Source organism: Sciurus carolinensis, chromosome 8 (assembly GCF_902686445.1).
Source record: "Sciurus carolinensis chromosome 8, mSciCar1.2, whole genome shotgun sequence".
Lineage (NCBI taxonomy): Eukaryota > Metazoa > Chordata > Mammalia > Rodentia > Sciuridae > Sciurus > Sciurus carolinensis.
Genome location: NC_062220.1, coordinates 88556450 through 88576348, shown reverse-complemented (window position 1 = coordinate 88576348; position 19899 = coordinate 88556450). Strand labels below are relative to the sequence as shown.

Genomic DNA, 19899 nt, shown 5'->3' with positions numbered 1-19899 from the left:
GACTACAATGCCCAGCCTTTCTTTCCATCTTTTTTCTTTTTTGGTGATGCTGGATATGCTAAGCATGTGCTCCACCACGGAGCCTCATCTCCAGTTCTTTGCCCCAGCCTTTCTTAAACATTTTTTATTTTGCTAAGGGTCTTGCTAAGTTGCCCAGGCTGGCCTTACACTTGCAATCCTCCTACCTCAGCCTCCTGAAGAGCTGGGATTATAGGCATGCACCACCACTCCTGGCTATTACAATTTGGACTTCTTGTTGAGATAATAAATGTCTTCATTGCTTAAGTCCTTTATGTTAGAGTTCTATTTTATGTGCAGCAAAACCTTCCTGATAGGCCTACTGAGTCTTCTAAGTTAATGACTTTTCCATTATTAAAAATCAATAATTCAATTCATGCTTAAGATGTAGAATCTATATGGGCTATTGGCATTATATTGACCTTGCTACATTGGGATTGTTCATGAGGTTGGAAGGGGTCACCTTGACCCTTCTGAAAGTTGTGAGCCTGTTGGCCCATAAAAATTTCATGGGTTTTATCAGTAATCTCTTGGAAAAAATATCCCATGCCTCCCTCTCTCAAACACAAACATATTTCAGGCATATACTGTATGCACACATACACATGCTTATTTTTCACTTGATCCAGAGCACTGAATCCCTGGGCTTACGTGGTCTGTGTTTGTATTGACACAGGTCCTTTCTGCTTGGACTTGAGATTCTAAACTTCTTTCCAAGTGGGCTCTTCTTTAGCTTGCATCTCTGATTGTTATAGTCCTATGTTGCCCCTGACAGGATCCCCTGCTCCAGTCCTGTGGCTTCCTGTCCTCCAAACCTGCTAATTCAAGGACTAACCTTGGTTTGCCCCACCAGGCAAGGAATTGGCTTTGGGACAATGGGCTGTGAATATAATTGATATTTGTGTGTTACTATAAAGTTTTCAATGAGCTTTGAATTTTCACATTCAGGATCTCACTTGATCCTTAGAAATACTCCAGGGAGATGAGGAAGAAGATATTATGTTATTATATCCATTTTCAGATTAGGGATATAACCCATTTTACAGATTGGGACATAGGAAAAACATTACATAATTTTGAAGCAAGTATGTGAAGGTTGTAAGTTTTTGGCAATAGTGAAAAATTTACTCCTAAGGAGGATTTATGATTGGTCCATGAAAGGAGTGCTTTGACTTTTTCTTAATTAAGCTCAACTGTAGGTTTTATCTTCTTTTCTCACCCCATTCCTTCTGTTCAGTTCAACAACTGGCCTTTCATCTCACTATCCCCACTGAAGTGCTCTTGCTAAGTTCCCAGTGACTCTTCAGTTGCTGTATCTAAAGAGAACTCAGCACCTTCCCATGTTTCTATAGCATTTGATTTGGGAGGCCCCTCCATCCCTGAAGTTCCATTTTCCCCTTCCACTATCTGCTTGGGACTGTCTGCTACTTCCTCTGGTCCTTTCTGATCTTTCCACCAAGTTTTCTGATTGCCTGTTCCTATGATTTTTGTCCTTTCTTGGTTCTCTACCTAAGTTGCACATACAAATCTGACTGAGTCATATCTGTCATCTTATCCCTCTTTCCTGAGCTCCAACTGTTGACAAGATGTTTCCACCTGGGTGTCCACTGATACCAAAACTCATCACACAGACCAAACCCAAGACTTCTTGCTGATTCTGCTCCCCTTTCTAATTCTCTTATCTTCCTAAATATTCACTTTGAATATTTAAGGGTGTCATCTGTGACTTTCCTTCCTTTTAATCTTGGCATCATATCAGTAAGTCCTGATTACTTCCAAAATAACTTTCATATCCAGTTCTCTTCTCCTTCCCTCCTGCTGGGATCTAAGTCAAGCTGTCATTGCCTATAACAACTTCCTAATTAGCTCTGTGTCTCTAGCCTTACATCCTCTGGTCTGTCCTTCAGGTACCATCTGATAGATCTTTTTAAGTTTGTCTAAGTTTATCCTTTTGCCTTGTAATTGGTTCCTTATTCTCTCATGTCTTACTGATTATTTAATCTCATTCTGTTCTCTCTCCCCTCACACTTAATAATCTGGTTAAACCAACTCTACAGCTTTCTGAACAATCTATCCTTTGCTTTTACATGTTTATAGCTGTGTTCTCTGCCTTGGGGAAGCCATAGAAAGTCTCAAAAGGGAGGTAGCCATTGAGTTGGGATTTGTAAGATGAGTAGCGATGTGCTATGTGGTATCCATGTGAGTGTATATCGTTCTTGATCTCAAGGAGTTTGGATTTTAGTGGGAGATGATTGTGTCCAAACTCACTTTAGGAAGTGGTAACGAGAACATTGTCTTAGTCTACTCATGTTGCTATAACAAAATATCATGTATAGGGAGACTTATACACAATACGGTTTTATTGCTTACAATCCTAGAGACTAGGCTATCTAACACCAAGGTACTGTAAGAATTGGTGTCTGGTAAGGGTATGCTTCCTGGCTTGTAGATCATTATCTCCTTGCTGTGTCAACATGGTGGGAGGGATGAGGGTGCTCTCCTTTATGAGGACCCATCCATATGGCTCAATCATCTCCCAAAATCCCTGCTGCCCTGGGGATTAGGTTTCAACATCTGAATTTTTTGTGGGGAGGGACACAAAAATTGAGAGCATAGCACTGATTTGCATTTAAGAAAGAGCAAGGTCTGACATGATGGTGTGCATGTAGCAAAATAAATCTAAATAGAACAATTAAATGTATCAGGACTTTGTGAAAGCAAACCTGAAGATGGGATACTACTGCACTTGTGTCTCCTCTATATTTTATTACATTAAAATGGGCATCATTTACCTTCTTTCCTTTCTGTTCTTCTTTCCTTAATATTGGTACTCCAGAAAACTGGATGGGGGCCTCATCTGTACTTCTGTATTCTTGGGTACTTTTACTCAATCCTGGGCTATTAATTGTTATCTCCACTTAGTCACTCCAAATTCATATCTCCAGCCCAGGTCTATTGATGCAATTGCTCACAAAACACCTCTGCTCACCTCACAAAACACATCTCCATTTCATCACGTCTAACATTTTCTATTTCTCCTACTTCTCCCTGGTAGCTCCTATGTCCTCTTTCAGTAAATATTTTACAGTTGCCATATTAAGCAACCTAGGACTCATCATGAATTCCTTGATCTAATCTATAGCCAAGCTTTTCAACTTTTATTTTCTAAATATAAACCATTTCTATTTATCTCTATCTTGCTGCTACTCAATCAAGGTTACCATCATCTCCATCTTCAATGACAACCATGGACATGTGACCCCCCAGCATCTCACCACTCCCTACCTGCTTACACACCAAGTAAACCATCTTTTAAAAGTATGTCATCTGTCCCAGATCACCCATTAATGCTGAATGCAATGGGGTGGCCTGGGTTGCATCCTGGAACAGAAAAAAGACATTAGCAGAAACACCTGTGGAATCTGAAAACAGTCTGGGGTGTAGCAAGTGGTAATGTGCCTGCTGGTTTCTTAGTCTTGGTAGATGTATTGTGGCTGTAGAAGATTTTAGTATTAGGGAAATTGGTTAAGGGTTATATAAGAACTCTCTGTAGTATCTTTGTGACATTTCTGTAAATATAAGCCCATTCCATAATTAAAATTTATTTAAAAAGAAAATACTAGTAGCTCCCATTCCCCTTATGTTAGAATCCAAAACCCTTAACATGACCAGCTTCCTCTCTCCAGTCAGAATAAACTTATTTTTTAAATTCTTCCCATAAGATAAGCCCTTTCGTTGGCTCTAAGTATACAGTTCCTGGCCTATTAATAAATGCTTTACAAGTATTTATTGAAAATGAATGAATGCTGCATTTTTGAAATGAAAGACTATACCTTGGGGCCTGATGAAATTGGGCATGTGTAAGTCATGTGATTTGGTTGTCAGTGGGGTTAGGATAGCCAGCAGCCCTTCAGGTATGTGGTGTTTCTTTCTAATGCTCTTTTCAAGGCCTCTTCTCAGCCTCATCTTCTCCATTTACCCTTCCAGGCTGCTGTCCTGAATCCTGTGCCAGCCCCAATTTTTTTTTTTTATTTGTTATTTGTTTTTTCAGATATACATGACAGTAGAGTGTATTTTGGCATATTATACATACATGGAATATAATTTAAGACCCCATTCTTGAGGTTATACATGATATGGAGTCACAATAGTCGTGTGTTCATATATGAACATAGGAAAGTTATGTCTGATTCATTCTACTGTCTTTCCTGTTCCTATCTCTTTCCCTTCCCTTCATTCCCCTTTGTCCAATCCAATAAACTTCTATTCTTCCCTGATATGTGGTTTAGCATCCACATATCAGAGAGAACATTCAGCTTTTTTTTTTTGGATTGGCTTATTTCAGTAGCTTGATAGTTTCCAGTTCTGTCCATTTACTGGAAAATGCTATAATTTCATTCTTCTTTATGGACCATCCTCTTTGACAACCCCCCTGTCATGACCAGGTAGTCCGAAACACATGTTGTATTAATAGAAGAGAGGAAAGGGGTCTCCTCCCTCCTCCCTGCCCCACCCCCCACAACTCAACGGTAGACAATTTAATAGTGGGTACCTGGGAACAGTGCTGCCTCCTTTACTGTCTCACTATCAGAGTTACTGCAATAGCAGGAATTTCAAATTAGGTAAGGTAAGCCATGTCAAGCTGCCAGATGGTGGGGAGGCAAGTGTGGATGAGCAGATTTCATACTAAAGTGAGGCACAGGGATCGAGTGTTGGGAGCACACAGGACAGTGAACCTCACTATACTTTGTAGAGCATGCTGTAATAGCCTTTAGTATTACTTGGACTTGGATTTAACCTGGGACAAATCGTTTTCTTTTCATGCTTCTTTCATCCCTGCCCCCCTGTAATATTCTCCCCCCTTCTAAGTCATGACTCTTAAAATAATAATGAGGAATACCTATTACTGATTTCTTGAGATCATCGTTTCATTTAAGATGTGATGGTCACAATGTTATCCCCAATTTTTCAGAAGAGCAAACTCATTTCCAAGGTCATCTGCAGCCAGTAGCAGGCAGATCAAGAATCCCAGCTAGGGCCTTTCTGATTTCAAAATTCTTGCTCTGCTGGCCTCAGTGGTGTAGGTGATTCTCTCTAAACTCTCCCTCTCTAGGCAGGGCAGAAGTGCAGTGGAGCCTTCCAGAAAAGGAAGGTGAAGCATCAGGATCTGAACCTGGAAGCGGGTGAGACGGAAGCTGGGGAGGAGTGGTCAGCCAGGTAGGGATTTCATGGGCCGCTTCTGCTTTCTCCCTTGAGTTGTTAATGATAGAAAATCTATCTCCAAATCGATGAGAACAATTTTTTGAAAAATTTCCCCTGGTCTCTCCCAGACACCACTTCCCTGAAAATAAGCCAGAATGATAGACAGAAGATTTTAATACATGTAATGCTTTGTCCTTCCATTTACACTATCATAAATTACAAAGTATTGTTCACTTCACAAAATAAAACCATTTCCAGATAATTTTTTGACAGTATCAAGAAGTACATAAGCTACAACAAACAAATCTGTACAGTTGAGAGGAACGCTAATAGCAGGGACCAGGCCAAGCTATATTGACCCCTAGGTGCAAATAGAGTCCATCTGTCCATCTTCGGGGCCCTGAGGACTTCCCAGGACAACACACTCTGCTCCTCCTTTCACTCCACATAACACACAATGATTTTCTTCTGGCCACTCCAAAACAAGACTTGTGAGTAATTACATGAATCATCTCAGACGATCAGAGGGAAAGACATGGCAGTTAGATTTAAAAAACAAATCTAGATTTACAGTTTTTGATGTTTTAAATATTTCACCTATGTTACAAAATATAGAAATCTTGGTGTGAAAGGTTCATGCTAAGATAAATATAACCAATAGGATGGAACTATAGAAATAAAATCCTATTAAATCATTTTTCCATACAGGGCTACTTTTCTCAAGAAGGGAGATACATCTGGTAAAAACCAACCTTATTCATTCTTACTTTAAAAATAGGTTTGTTTATAAAACAAAAATAAAAAATCAACGCTCATTCTGCAGGTTCACTTTCCATCGATACTGAAATGTGACCAAAAATTTCAACTTTTCATTAACATATGGGTTTCAAGGACTTGGCCAAAGAGGAAAGAGGAAAAGGGCTAACTTTTTACATGGCCCAGATAACATCCAGTGTCCTCAAATTGTTTTATGTAAAATGACTGAATTCTGCATGTTTGAGGATACACACGCATAATATGAAAAGGACCATGACCAATTTCAAAACATACTTTGGGAATTCACAAAGTTTTTATGGAAAGAAAAACAGTGGATGCTTCAGGCCATATTCTAATGCTATAAACCTACACTACACGACAGCAGGATGCCGGTGCTTAAGAGCCAAAACTATCAAAAGCAGGGACACATGTGGCAGGTGAAATTTCACTGAAAAGCATTGATAAGGACAGAGGTATGTCAAGGTAATACTGCATTCGTGGTCAACTTCTTCAGCAAGAACGTGGGACAAGGAACACAGGGTAATAATCAATGCACTGCATTGAGTTCTGTTTGCTAAAATAAAATAACATTCTTGCAGCTAAAATAAAAATACATTTTACAATATAGGTTTCATTTAACATTTAACATATAGAATTGTCTTCTTTTTTTGTAAGTGGAAAATGTATAACTGTATCAAGTACCTTTATGAATTAAGTTCCCTTTTATTACTGATAAGACTGAAGCTTAAAAGTTACATTTTTTTAATAAGTTAAAGAAAGATTTATTAATCACTCTTCCAGCAAAACAGACATACATACGAGGCACGGCAAAAGACCCAAGGCCAGGGGCTTTTTTCGCCCTCACCCTTGTTCTCACGTGGAGGAGGGCGTGTCTATGAGACACAGTACTAGACTCTGCGATCCACTGCGGTCCAGGAAACTCTGTCACTTGTTTGAAAAGCAAATCAAGTGTAAGAAATGTTTTTATTTCTTTAACTCTATCAGCTTGGATAGGGCTGGGGCCATTCAGCTCATCTCCCTGATGGATTAGAACAAAACATCTTCATTTTCTATTAAAATCTGCACAATCAGCTTTTGGTACCGCATGTCGTGGAGGGTGGTGAGAGTGCTGTCCTCAGGGGGCCTCATGAGGGTGGGCCCAAACACGATCCCCAGATTCTCTGCATTCATGAAATTGTCTTTTTCATTCATAGTAACCCTGCAAAACAAATATATACAGAGACGTCATGTAGACATGAGGGTGAATTTACATACTGATTGTGTACTTAAATCCCAAGACTATCTCTGGCTCAGGAAATTGCAAAAGCAAATAGAGAATGAGAATGGCAGAAAGGCATTTTTCAAAAGGTAATTTTCTGATTTGCTTTTATTTTTAAATTGTTGACCTTGCCTTCAGCCAGTGGAAGTGAATGACACATGAATCTAGTATAGACACAATTTTAAAAATTGGAAAAATCAGTCCTCCTCACAATACATATGAAACTATCATTCAAGGACTATTGGTTTGAAGGGCCAGAAGATTATCAAATGGACTGTGGGTTTTTATGGGTCTTTTATGGAAGTCTTTTTCCTCGTCACTTCCTATTGGCTTATAACCTGGAGAGTGGGAAGCTGAACACAGGCCCCCTGTCCTTTGGCAGGGCTGGTGCCGGAGGAGAATACATGCTTGTAGAATGTAGGCAGGCCATGATCATGGGACAGAGGAACCATGGAATGTGGTCAAACTCGAGGGCGGTTGGACCTTATTTCTAGTTCCCACAGGATCAGGTCTGAAGCACTAATTACTGTTGGAATTGAAAATCATTTCGACATCCAGATAAAAATAGCAGAGCCTTTAGGAATGAAATTCAAACCCCAAAGTTGGCTTCCTTCCTTCCTAATGGAATAAAATCACTATTTCCCAGATTCCTGCTTTCAGGAATTTAGGTTTTAGGATGTTCATAATAGATCTAAAAAGAAGTAGGTTTTCCAAAGCAGAGCAAACGATAATTAAGATGTGTTTAGGTTTTGTACTGGAGGCCATCCATTTCTGATCTCTCCCTGAGAGATCATTAGGATTAGTCATTTAGTATTATTTTAGGAAGTCAACTTAGTTTGGATAATTTTCATGCCGTAAAGCGAAGAAGAAAGTAGAAGTGAGAATACACTTGATGATCAAAATACTTACATTGCCCTATGAGGTTAGGCACTGCACCTGACCAAATAAAATGTCTAGAAAGCCCATCACAATAAAAACGTGACCTTTACAATTCAGCTGGGAGAGGCCAGTATTCTTCCTATGGGGCACTTTGCTTTGCAAATTGTAACAACTGGATATTAATTAAAATGAAAGAAACAAGTTGCAGCTAAAAGCCAAATGTGACACTCACAGTCTAGTATATATCCAAGATTATTCATACTCTTACATTCAGTAAATTCATCAAAAGAGGACTCTTCCGAGCTGCATGTAACCTTCTCTGGATCACCATGGATCTGAGCAACAGTTTTATGAGGAAGAAAAATTTACACAATATTCTCAAATTGCTTCCTTTCACTTAGTGAGTGAACCTGTAATTTGGACAATATAGACACTTTCATCTAAGAAAGGGCTGCTGACATATATCTTTCATAAGCACAAGAGAGACACAGATGCACAGTGATCCCTCCAACATTCAAAGACCAACTTGTTAATCTCATGATGAATGTATATAAGAATGAAAGAGAGATTTAGGAGGAAGAATCTGGAAGACTTTAATATCCTGTAAACATCCAAATATCTCCTTCTGCATGCTTCCACATACATAACTTACTGTGCGGTAGGTCCCCTCCGAGACGACCCCCAATAGTCCTTGCCTCCAGGAAGTATGGGCTTGACCTAGTCAATTAATTGCTTCTAATAAATACAATATGGCAAAGGCAATAGGACGTCACTTCTAAAAAGACAAAAAGACTGCCTTTCACCTTGGGTGCTCTTGCTTGCTTGCTTGCTCGGAAGTCAGTTGCCATTTTGTGAGCTGCTTGTGGAGAGACCCACATGGCAAGGAACTGAGGGTGACCTCAGTGAGGAAGTGAGCCTTCAGCCCAATAGCCTCTGAGGAACTGAGTCCTGCCAACATCATTCTGAGTGACTTAGAAGTGACTACTCTTCCCATCAAGCCTTCAGATGACACTGTGGCCTGACTGACAGTTCAAATGCAAACTCATTAAGAACCCTGAACCAGAGGCACCTAGCTCAGCCATATTCAGATCCCTGGTCCACAGAGACTATGGGATAATAAATTTCATTGTTTTAGCCACAAAGTTTTGGGGAAATTTGTTACTTGGAAACAGAACTCATGGATACAGAAAAACAATAACGAGATCAGGTTGGAAATGTGCTCTCAAAGAAGACAGATAGGGTCAGGAGTCTGCGGTTAGGGTGAGCTGTCAGTGGAAGATGAGAATGGAGTACCTATGAGGCTTGTGTTGGAGCAAGATACGGCAGCTATGGAGGCAGTGTAGACAAACAGTTAAGGAAGAGTGTGAGCTCTGGTTCAATCTGCCTGGATTTCAATCTTGGAGTCACCTCTTTGGATTAGGCACTTAACCTCCCTAAGATTCAGAAATCCAATGTGTATTCCAATGTGGAATCCATTGTTAAATCCAAGGTGTACTGCTCCTAGCAATACCCACCTCTCAGAAATGACACAAGGAAGTGCATGGAGCAGCTCCTGACCCCAGAGCAAAGGCTCTGGCAGCATGAGTGGGCTGGCTCCAGGAGGCAGCACAGTCCACTTTCAAGAAGTGCCTGTCCAATCTGTGGGCTGGGGAGGCAGGCTGCCAACTTTTCCTAATGCATTAACTGCCCCAGGACACAGATCAGCACGAGGGGTATCAGCTTACTTTTTGAGGTGGATCATTAGGTACCGCAGGGTCTCATAGTGAGCAGGAGGCAGTAGCATCAGCACTTCGTGGACTGCTTCCAGCCTCTCATCCGCATTGGAGATTTCTGTGAAGATCACACAGAAACCTGTATTAGTGCAGAACTGTAACAAAGTTTTCAGAGAGGTAATAAGAAGTCTTTTTGTTTGTTTTACCCAGAAATGGGGAGAGTCTAACAAATTCATGCAATTTCAGGTATGATTTCACTGAAATGAGTCAGTTTGTTTGTGTCCTGCCTCGTTACAGAAAGTCTGCGGCTCAGCACCAAAGGCTTGTTGAATGTCCATGATGTGGATGGTCAGAGGATGGATTCTGTCCTCGTCTTCCAGGAGTAGGAGTCCAGTAGAATGCTTATAATCTGGGGGTACTTGTACGGAATCCTCTGCCCTTCTGAACACTGGATTTGCTGGAAATTTCAAAATCACAAACTCCAAACTACATCACATCTGGTGGTGTGCCCTTGAGATTGTCTAGTACATCTTTCCTGGCAGGATTCCATGACTAAATACATTTTCAATGCAAGTACACTGGCAGGTGGGCCAGCCAGCTCAGCCTGCATTAATGGCACTTATCACCAGATTGTTGGCAGGGTCCACCTTGGTGAATAGCCCAGGTTAGGAAGTAGATAATGGGCACATGGGAGGAAAAGTACATGTGCTCCTGGAATTTAGGTCTCTGACAGGTATCAGCAGACATTCAAAGAAAGCTTTCCTGCCATTCCTCCTTGGGTGGAAGGTACCCAGCTTCGAGAACCTTCCCTGCCTAAGACCACCAGAATCCAGGAAGGAATGGTCTTAACAGGGAGCAGGGCCATAACTCATCTGGAAAGTACATCTTGCATGAATCCCAACCTGTTCTTGTTTCTTCCTGTCAGGTATTTAATCATTAGTGTATTTAACAGCACAAACCTACACTTTTCAACCTTTAAAGATTAAAAAAAAAAAAAAAGTGAACCAAAAATTGTTCCTCAAAGTGGGCTTAACTTCTCTGTCATGCATCTCCCCTTTTTCATTATTACTTGTTCCTGGGAAAATGCAGCCACTCCTGTGACATTCCCTCTCATTCTGCTTTCTCTCGAGGGCCACGGGCCAGTGGGAATCACTGAATGAGTCATTGTGGGCTGATGAAGGACCAGTACTGATGGTCCATTCCTGGGTCTGTGAGTTCTCCACACCTAACTTTTCTCCTGCGTAAAACTGGATTATGACATTTGGCTCATGGGGTAGACAAGAAAACTAAACTAGAAGACATTGGTGAGAGGTTGTAGCGTGGTACTTGCATAGTTTATTCTTGGCCTTCTATTAATTTCCAAGAGCATTAATGGGCAAAACTTGGATGTGACTTTAATCCATTCACAATGTGATTCTTCCTAGAGGATGTCAGTAGCTAATCAATATGGCCCTCCTTGGAGAACATCTGATTTTTCTCTTTCTTTCTTTCTTTTTTTTTTTTTTTTTTTTTTTTTTTTTTTGACTCTTCAGCTAAAACAGCAGAAGGGATGATTTATTGTACACGCGTTACACTGGCCACAAGTGAGAAAGGAGAATTAGTCCAGAATGCCAAAGATCCCGGGTTAAGGACCAATAGGGGCTGTTATGAGCAAGGTGGGTCTTCTCTCAGTGGTGGTCTTGGCGACGGGATGGCGATGTAAGTTCTAAATCCACCGAGACAAAATCTGTGGACAGTAGCAGGCAGTCCAACAACTTGTACCAATGTCCCCGGCCTCTGGTATTCCTTACTTCTACTCCTTTGGCCTCCATGGTGCACAAGCTAGTTTACTTGGACCTCTGCCTCATCTTTCTTCTTTTGCGCTTCAGCCTGCGCATTCACTTCTTCCTCCACTTGGCTCTCATGGCGCAGAGGTTTCCAAAAAGATGGCGCTAAGGCCGAGAGCTCTTTCTATTTTTTTAACTACAAAACTATTCACATTTTCAACAATAGAATGGCTGGCTATGACTGTGCTGGCTCTCAGCATACAGGGAGTGACTGGGGGAGACAGAACTGCCTGGCACCCAGCTTCTGCCCCACAGAGTTGGCTTAGTGCTGGTTCAGCTCAGCTGGTGAGCTATGTCTGGTTTTCTATTAACTGTACTGTTGTGCCCACTTGGCCAAATGCTCAGGCAATACTTTAAACAGTTCTGAGTTTTAATTTTCTTGAGGGTGAAAGCAATGTACTAAAAGTGTAGTACAAATAAAAATTAGTTCTCAATACTTACTTGCTGCTTCTATAAATTTGGAATAGGTATCATAAGTGATGACTGGGATGGGTAAGTCTCTGAAATACAATTTAAGGGCTCCAGTGATGATATTTATGTCTGGATAGATGTTGGCAGAAATATCTGCCTTTTCACCATCTGAAAAACAGTCAATGATCCAAGTCGTAATTAGGACTGTATTTCACCAGTTAAGGCATGCAGAGAAAGGAGAAAGAAAGGAAAGAGAGGAAAGAGAAGAAAAGGAAGGAAGGAGGGAAGGAAAGAAGGAAGGAAGGAAAGAAGGAAGGAAGGAAGGAAGGAAGGAAGGAAGGAAGGGAAAGAACAAAAAGAAAAAAGAAAGAAAGGTAAAAAGGAAAGAAAGAAAGAAAAAGAAGGAAAGAAAGAAAGATGGATCAATCCAACAAGGAACGTGCCCTGACAAGTCTCGGCTAACTCTTTCTTTGGCTTCTAATAACACTGGGATATAGGAGATTAACAGAAAGAAGTTTGATGAGGGTGAGAGAGGATCTGAAGGTAATCCAGATGAGAGGGCAATGAAATACACCTGAAGTAGTGCATTGAGTCCTAGCCTCTGAGGGCAGTAATTCACATTATAGTTACCAATATTCATAATAGAATAACAACCAAATAGAAATTTTTAAAAAATCAAGTAGCTCTACTTACATCTCCACCAGTATTCTTTGAACTTGGATTTGAAGGTCATGCACATGAAATAATTGTTAAATTCCTTCAGCTACTCCTGTTTCTTTCAAGCTCACTGAGGTTTCTTTGATCCTTCCTCAGTTCCTTGGACATCTTAACCTTGCTTCATGTATAGATGAGGTTATATTTCTAAGTACTTTTTATAATCATTCTCAAGACTTTTTTTTTTTTACATTTTATTCTACCATTAATAAATACCAGTCCATTTTAACTATCCCTGACTATGAGATTTTTTTGGATTAAAAATATTTCAATCACATAGGACTATTAACATGTTTCATGTGGAAAATGAACAAATGTTTCAGCCAATTTGGTTCTGGAAACAAAACAGCTGTTGGATGTACTGAAAACAGTAAAAGCTTCTTCCTGTCATATATACCATATTGATCCCATCATTTACATATTTAGGAAACAGTTATTGAGAATCTAGCATGGGGCAAGCATGGGTTAAGCTCTGATGAATCAAAGAAGACATGCTTCCTTTGAATAGTTCTAGCTAGAGAGAACTCACAATTCATCAGTTACAAGAAGAAGGGATGCTCCCTGGAGACCCATGAACACATAGTGATGCACGGGATGGAAACAGAGCTCTCAGGTCAGTGCTGGGCAGCCAAGGAGGCTTTGAGAACAACAGAGGATTTGACTCATGATTCACAGGTTTTTGCCAGACACACATGCACACATTCCAGATGGACAGAATGGTGTGAACTTAGGTGCTTCTCCATGATGGCACGTAAGGTGTATTTCAGGGAGGCTGGCATGCAAGGTCCAATATGGAGGAGGAACTGGAAACTGGCCTGAACAGATAGGGAGGCCACATCATGGAAGAACTTGTGGACCATGCTCTGTCCAATAGACTAGAGGTGCCCTACTTGGAGTGGCTGTACCAGAATTATTTGAATTGTTTATTAGGAATCCAGATTCTTGGACTCATCTGCATTTTTAATGAGCCCTCAGGGTGAGCCCTGGTGGTCTGTATTTTTAACAAGGTCTCCAGGTTGGCTTATGTCTGACCTAAGAGATGATATGTACTGGGGACTACATGTGGCAGTCATAAAGAACAGAGGAGGGACCTCCCAAACTTCCCCGGGGTTCCCCTCCTTCAGTGCTGGCAGTTCTCATCCCTACGCTCCCTTTTTGAGCTTTGAGAGAAGAGTCATCACAGGATCCTGAGATGGGTGTGCACAGGAGTCAGAGGCTGTGGACTGGATGGTTGTGGTCAAACTCACTTTTTCACGTGGTCTCCTGTCCACAGTTTCTAAGGAAGCACTTCGCCCAGAGAGAGAGAACTGGAAGATTTTTAAAGCATCATTGCTCAGCTTCCTGAAGAACAACAATCAGTAGTTCTGAAACCCAGTTCCTACAATTAATGAATCTAGTTCCATCAGAAACAGTGCTGAGTGTAAGTCGAACAGCGTTCAAGAGAGCACAAACTCACCTCTATCAAAGGCCATCTTGACATCTTCGATGTGTTCAGTGAACCCAGACACTCTGTAAAGGCCTTCTGACTTCAATCCTAAAGGGTGCAGGGAGGGAGGTAGGGAGGGGGAGAGAGAGAGACTTTCACTTTAGTGTCTCAAAATATCTTAAAGACTAATTTCATATCTATGCTATGTGCTATGAGGAAATGAACAAATATAGTTAGTGATCTTCTACATCACACACTGTTCAGTCAGAACTTGGGACTTGCTGGTCCCAGTTTCCATGTGGGTCTGTGTCCCTTTGCTTGTTAGGTATGGGAATCTCAATGGAGATCTGGTCTTCTTCCTGCCTGGCTTTGCAACCCCAAATTTAAGGTTCTCATTAACCATAGTCTCCTACTTCCTTTGTTCATCAGATTGCTGGACACCCATTTCACCATGGGCGGCAACCTGGCCGAAATCCTGGACTCTTCTGTGGGCTATACTGTAAGTAGCACTGTGCTGGATACACACACACCTAGTGTGTGTGTGATGCATATTATCCTGATTTTATTTGAGATATCAAAATTTTATGACTTTTTATGTGTAATTCTAAGATGATATATTAAATAACTAGGCATGATTGATTTAATTGTTATGCCTTCAGGTAACTGATCATAGAAACAGATGTAGGAAAATAAAATTCTACTTACTGGTTTTGGAAACTTGATATTTAGGCCACAAAAAAGACTTGGTTTCTACTCCTCAAATTTATTGATTTGTTAAGATAAGTTCTAAAACCCAGCCTGTTCTTATATACACACTGGGTGATGTGTCAGATCAAAAGTATTAGAAGGAATAGAGAACCAGGGTTGAGTCTTCATATGTCAAAAACTAGCTGCTGTCAAAATTTTATCTACAGCAAAAATAAGCAAACAAAGAGCTTCTATTGCAATATACTTCTTACACTATACTTTTGTCAAACTTTTTTCTTTAAAAATATTTTTGGTACTGAGGATTGAACCCAGGGTCATTTAACCCCTGAGCCATATCCCCAGCCCTTTTTTATGTTTTAAGTAGAGACAGGGTCTTGCTGAGTTGCTTAGTGCCTCACTAAGTTGCTGAGGCTGGCTTTGAGTTTGTAATCCTCCTGCCTCAGCCTCCCAAGCTGCTGAGATCACAGGTGTGCACCATTGCACCAGGCTGCCAAACTCTTGATCACTAACAAATAGGTTCCTATTTTTTTGTTAATTTGGTAAACATTTATTGAGTGTGCATTATATGGCATATGAAATAATCTGCATTAGTTTTGCATCAGAGACAAACAACTATGTAGCATAAATACCAGCCCTCCCCTCTTCTGTGGCCTTGACAGATATGCTCTGTTAATCTCAGCTCTTTTGTTTTGGTAACAGTTGTCCAGGTTGCCACTGCTCATCAACTGGAGTTAGCTCATGAGATGAATGAAACCTGGGTGTCATCCTGCTTGAGATGGCACAAGAAAACTCATCTCAATAACACTGGAACTTGTGCTGCCACAGAGCTGGGTAACTAAGCCTGCATGTTGATAGGAGAGGTATCTGGGCAGGCCTTGCTGAGGAGCTCATCTTTGAAGGAAGTCATGAAGAATGGGTTGGAGTTTGTCAGAATGGCAGAGGTTGCTGACTCTCCTTCCCATATTTGTTCTCCCATCTCTCTATTGTAATGGAACCTTTAGTTTTTACAATAGCATCCACTGCAGTGACCATTAAATTCTGGCCAATACAAAGAGAGTAGAAGTGATATATACAGCCTCTGGGTGGTGGGCCTTGAAGGGAAGGAGATTGCCCTTTCCCCTTCCTGTCAGTTGAAATGCAGATGAGACGCTGGCAGTCAACCAGGGTCATGCAGACAACGGCAATACCCAAGCAGGACAGAGCAACAGGTGCAGGGCCTGGGTTGCTGCTCCCAGGGAGCTGTCTGACTAGCCCCAAATGTCTAGATTGTTCCTGGAGAGATAAGCAGATTTCTACCTTGTTGAAGATGCTATTATTCACACTCTCTTGACAGCACTGAAACACCTGGTCTAAGAAATAGAATCAGACAGAAAGATCTGGAGGTGGAGTTAGGGGTTGGTCACTCCAGAAGAAGTTGACAAGAAGTAACACAGGTCCTGTATGTTGGGATCAACTCATTTTAATCCTCACAACCACCTTATAAAGCCTAATTGATTCCACTTACTTTATAGATAAGGAAACAGACATTTAAGTGGAGCAAGTGACTTGCTGAGGGTCATGTGGGCAGCGGTGGCCATGCAGCTGGGAATGCGTCCTGTGAATTTCTTCTAGATGACTGCTGGATTCAGCGTGTACATGCAGGCCTCTATTACCTGCAGCTCCAAGCCCTGTGCAGTCTCTTGGCCTAAATTCCCAGTCTGTGCTACTCAGTCTATTGCACGAGGAAGGCTTAAGTGCTATTCTCCCCACCGTTTTTCTCCCTGCATGTCAAACATGGCAGTAACTTTGGATCACTAAAATTACTCTGGGGAGGATCACCGTAGGAGGATTCCAGCTCTTCCAGAGAAGCACTGTTCGGGTCCTTTGCCCTGATCGTAGGCTCTGACCCCAAACTTGCAGTGCCCTCCAAACAGCAGGACCCAGGGCCAGTTTTCTCAGTTCCTCATCCAGAGTTGGGTACCCCTCCTTTCCTGGACCTGTCAGTGCTTGCAATGTCACCTTCACCAGATCCCAAAGCATTCATTGAACTCTAACAGCCACAGTAGTGAAAAGGGAGGAGGCGTTTCTCACAATCTGAGATTAAATGAGCCAGTCCTCAGAGTGACAGTGGCTTTCATCCTGCACAGGAGCAGGGATCATTTCCAATCTTTAAAAGGCTTGAGATAACAAGCTACAATGTCCTGCTTTGTTTTGGAAAGAATGGGATTGTTTTCCACTGAATAGAAATCTGTAGAATATATTAAGGCAATTTGGACACAATAATGGATACCAATGTAGTGGAATATAATATAATACAATTGCTGCTCAATTATGCAAATTACCTTCAGCAACAATTCTCCCCCATCAGACCAGGTCCATTTTGTCACTGAATATTTGATACTGACTAGTGGCCAAAGGAAGCAAAAATAAAGGAAAGAGCACTCCAGCATAATATAAAGAACTTTTTTGGGGGGAAATGTTACTATCTTTCTTGACAACTTGATTTTCATTACATAGATCTTTATATCTTTGAATTCTTTTCTATGAAATAATCAGAACCAATATTAGAAGTGGATTTTAATAAGGTAGATGTATATGTGTTGATCAATAGTTTCTGTATTACTTAATAGAAGCACATTTTAAGGCCTCTCTTTTTCTTTCTCTTTTCTCTCCTTCCTCCCTCCCTCTGTCCTTTCTTTCTTTCTTCCTTCCTTCCTTCCTTCCTTCCTTCCTTCCTTCCTTCCTTCCTTCCTTCCTTCCTACCTTTCTTCCTTCCTTCCTTCCTTCCTTTCTTATTTGGTACTGGGGACTGAACCTAGGGGTGCTTTACCACTGAGCTACATCTCCAGTCCTTTTTATTTTTTCTTTTGAGATAGAATCTCACTAAGTTGCTGAGACTGAACTTGTGATCCTCCTGCCTCAGCTCCCAGAGCTGCTGGGATTATAGGCATATGCTATCATGCCCAGCTTTAAGATCTGTTTCAAAACTCACCTTGCCATAACCTTTCTTAATTGCCCTCATATATGATGAAAACATCTTCCTTTGAGATTCCATGGTGCTTTAAATATGGGCACCCACAACAGGTATTTGCCTTTCTGATTCCCCACACTGTAATATGAATTTCTTGAAGAATGGAGACTTTTATATCCTCAATATCTAGCACATAGTAGATGCTCAGTAAACATTTGTTGAAGGCATACATGCATGACTTGAGGAAATGGAAATTGAGAGAGGTGGTAGGACTAGTTTATCCTCTATGTGTGTGTGTTTCTGTATGTGTGCAGTTAGTTCATTTTTCCCATAAAGAATAGTAGAGTGAGTTAGTTTCCCTTACAACAGTAAAAATAAACTGCAAAAATAAAATCATGGTAATACTATAAGAGAGTATTTTCCAAACCTCTTGCTTCAATTTCCCGAATGCATATGTCGACCACCATGGGCCTCTGTGTGTTGTGAGCCTTCACAAGTGTGGTGAGGTCACAACAGTACACTTTCTTGATCCTCTTGAGATCCGGTTGGCAGTCGTTGGGCACGTGCTTGGAACACTGCTTGTGCACATTCAATCCACAGTCTATAAACAAAGAAGCCACATTAGCCTTGCCTGGTTCTTTCGTCAAAGCCCAGCACAAATTATACATTGCCACAAAATAGTAACAGCCACACCCAAGGGTTTGATGTCTTCCTCCACAACATCCATCTCATTTAGTAGTGAGAGTTTCATGAGTAAGTATGAGATTCATCCTCTCAAAACTCTGACATAACTGCATTTTTCTCAATAAGCTTTTTCTGTTGCTGCACGGTAAGAATAAAACACCTTGCTGAGATAGTTTCAGTAATTAGGTTACTGGTATAATTTTCCCTCTTTGGGCTTGGACCCTTTGCATTCACAGTAGGAGTTTGGGTTCTCAAAGCTAGTCATGGCTTATAAAGGGCACTAGGAAACATACTGGGTTGTTTCCTTGGTTCTGGATACTCCTTTGATGGAAGACAGAGTTATTGTCTTTGCAGGGATCGCTAGTCTTTGGTTTGGGAAGCCCATGACCATTGAATTCCTCTTTGCTTTTCCTGGATTGTTGCCCAGAGTTCCCAATCCCTTCTTCGCTGCTGGGCAGGTTGGGAGGCTGCTTCCTCTTCTACCTGCCTTATTCTGACACCTGTGTGTGGAAACATTGTATAACTGCACACCAGTGGTACTACCTGAGCATTTATAACAATGCCATGAAATGTGATGATTAGAGTAATTATTTATAAAGCTCCTATCAAGATCCCAAGCTGAAAAGGTGCTTTTAAGTTCAATGAACTCATTAAAAGCCTTGTTAGCGGTTGGTATCCACTGACAGAATTTCTCTGACAGTAAAAAGATATAGTCTACATTCTGGAAAATAAAAATTTAATGCTAAAGTTGTTCAAAGTTGACATGCTGTTGACTCAAAGTGTCTTGTTTTTCCTAGGTATAAAGAATAACATTTTTATATACAAACCATATACACACAGTAATGAATATGATAGTCAGATGCTTTATAAAAAAAGCATTTAACCATATCTAGGATTTGAGAGGATCTAACTTCTCCGAAATCATCAGTAGTAACTTCTAAGTGATTTTTCAGTAATGTTTCCTTGCAGAGACCTCTGTCTGTGGTCACCAGGTTGAATCCATCTTAGTTTTAATAACATGAGAAATTCAGCAAAGCTTAAGTAAAATTCAATAATTTTTAAAAAATAGATCTATTTAGTGAATGTAAATTTTGGCTACCTTGATTAAATGCAATAGGCTGGTTTTCTTGTTGGGATCCTCTTCAGAAAATGGGATCATAACAGCACCTACCTCCTGAAGTGATTGTGAGGAACAAATTAAATTACTAGAAAGTGCTCAGCATAGCATCTGAGCACTTTAAGCCTGAGCATTGTAAGTATTATGTAAGTGTTAAGTCAAATAAAATAAATGGCGTTTATGGTAATAGAAAATATAAGGTCTACCAGGTACTCAT

General features: G+C 40.8%; 1 protein-coding gene across 3 annotated transcripts in view; it reads right to left on the bottom strand.

The window, feature by feature from the left end:
- Window positions 1–5376: 5376 nt before the first annotated feature.
- Window positions 5377–19899, bottom strand: part of Chn2 (chimerin 2) — a 304571-nt gene continuing 290048 nt past the window's right edge. For all 3 annotated transcript variants that reach the window (XM_047560115.1, XM_047560117.1, XM_047560114.1), the window contains 5 exons: window positions 18309–18482; window positions 14254–14331; window positions 12114–12251; window positions 9859–9964; window positions 5377–7195 (listed from right to left, as the gene is read on the bottom strand). In XM_047560115.1, the coding sequence (XP_047416071.1) occupies window positions 7024–7195; window positions 9859–9964; window positions 12114–12251; window positions 14254–14331; window positions 18309–18482 (668 nt within the window). In that variant the 3' untranslated portion in view covers window positions 5377–7023. The remainder of the gene's footprint in view (window positions 7196–9858; window positions 9965–12113; window positions 12252–14253; window positions 14332–18308; window positions 18483–19899) is intronic.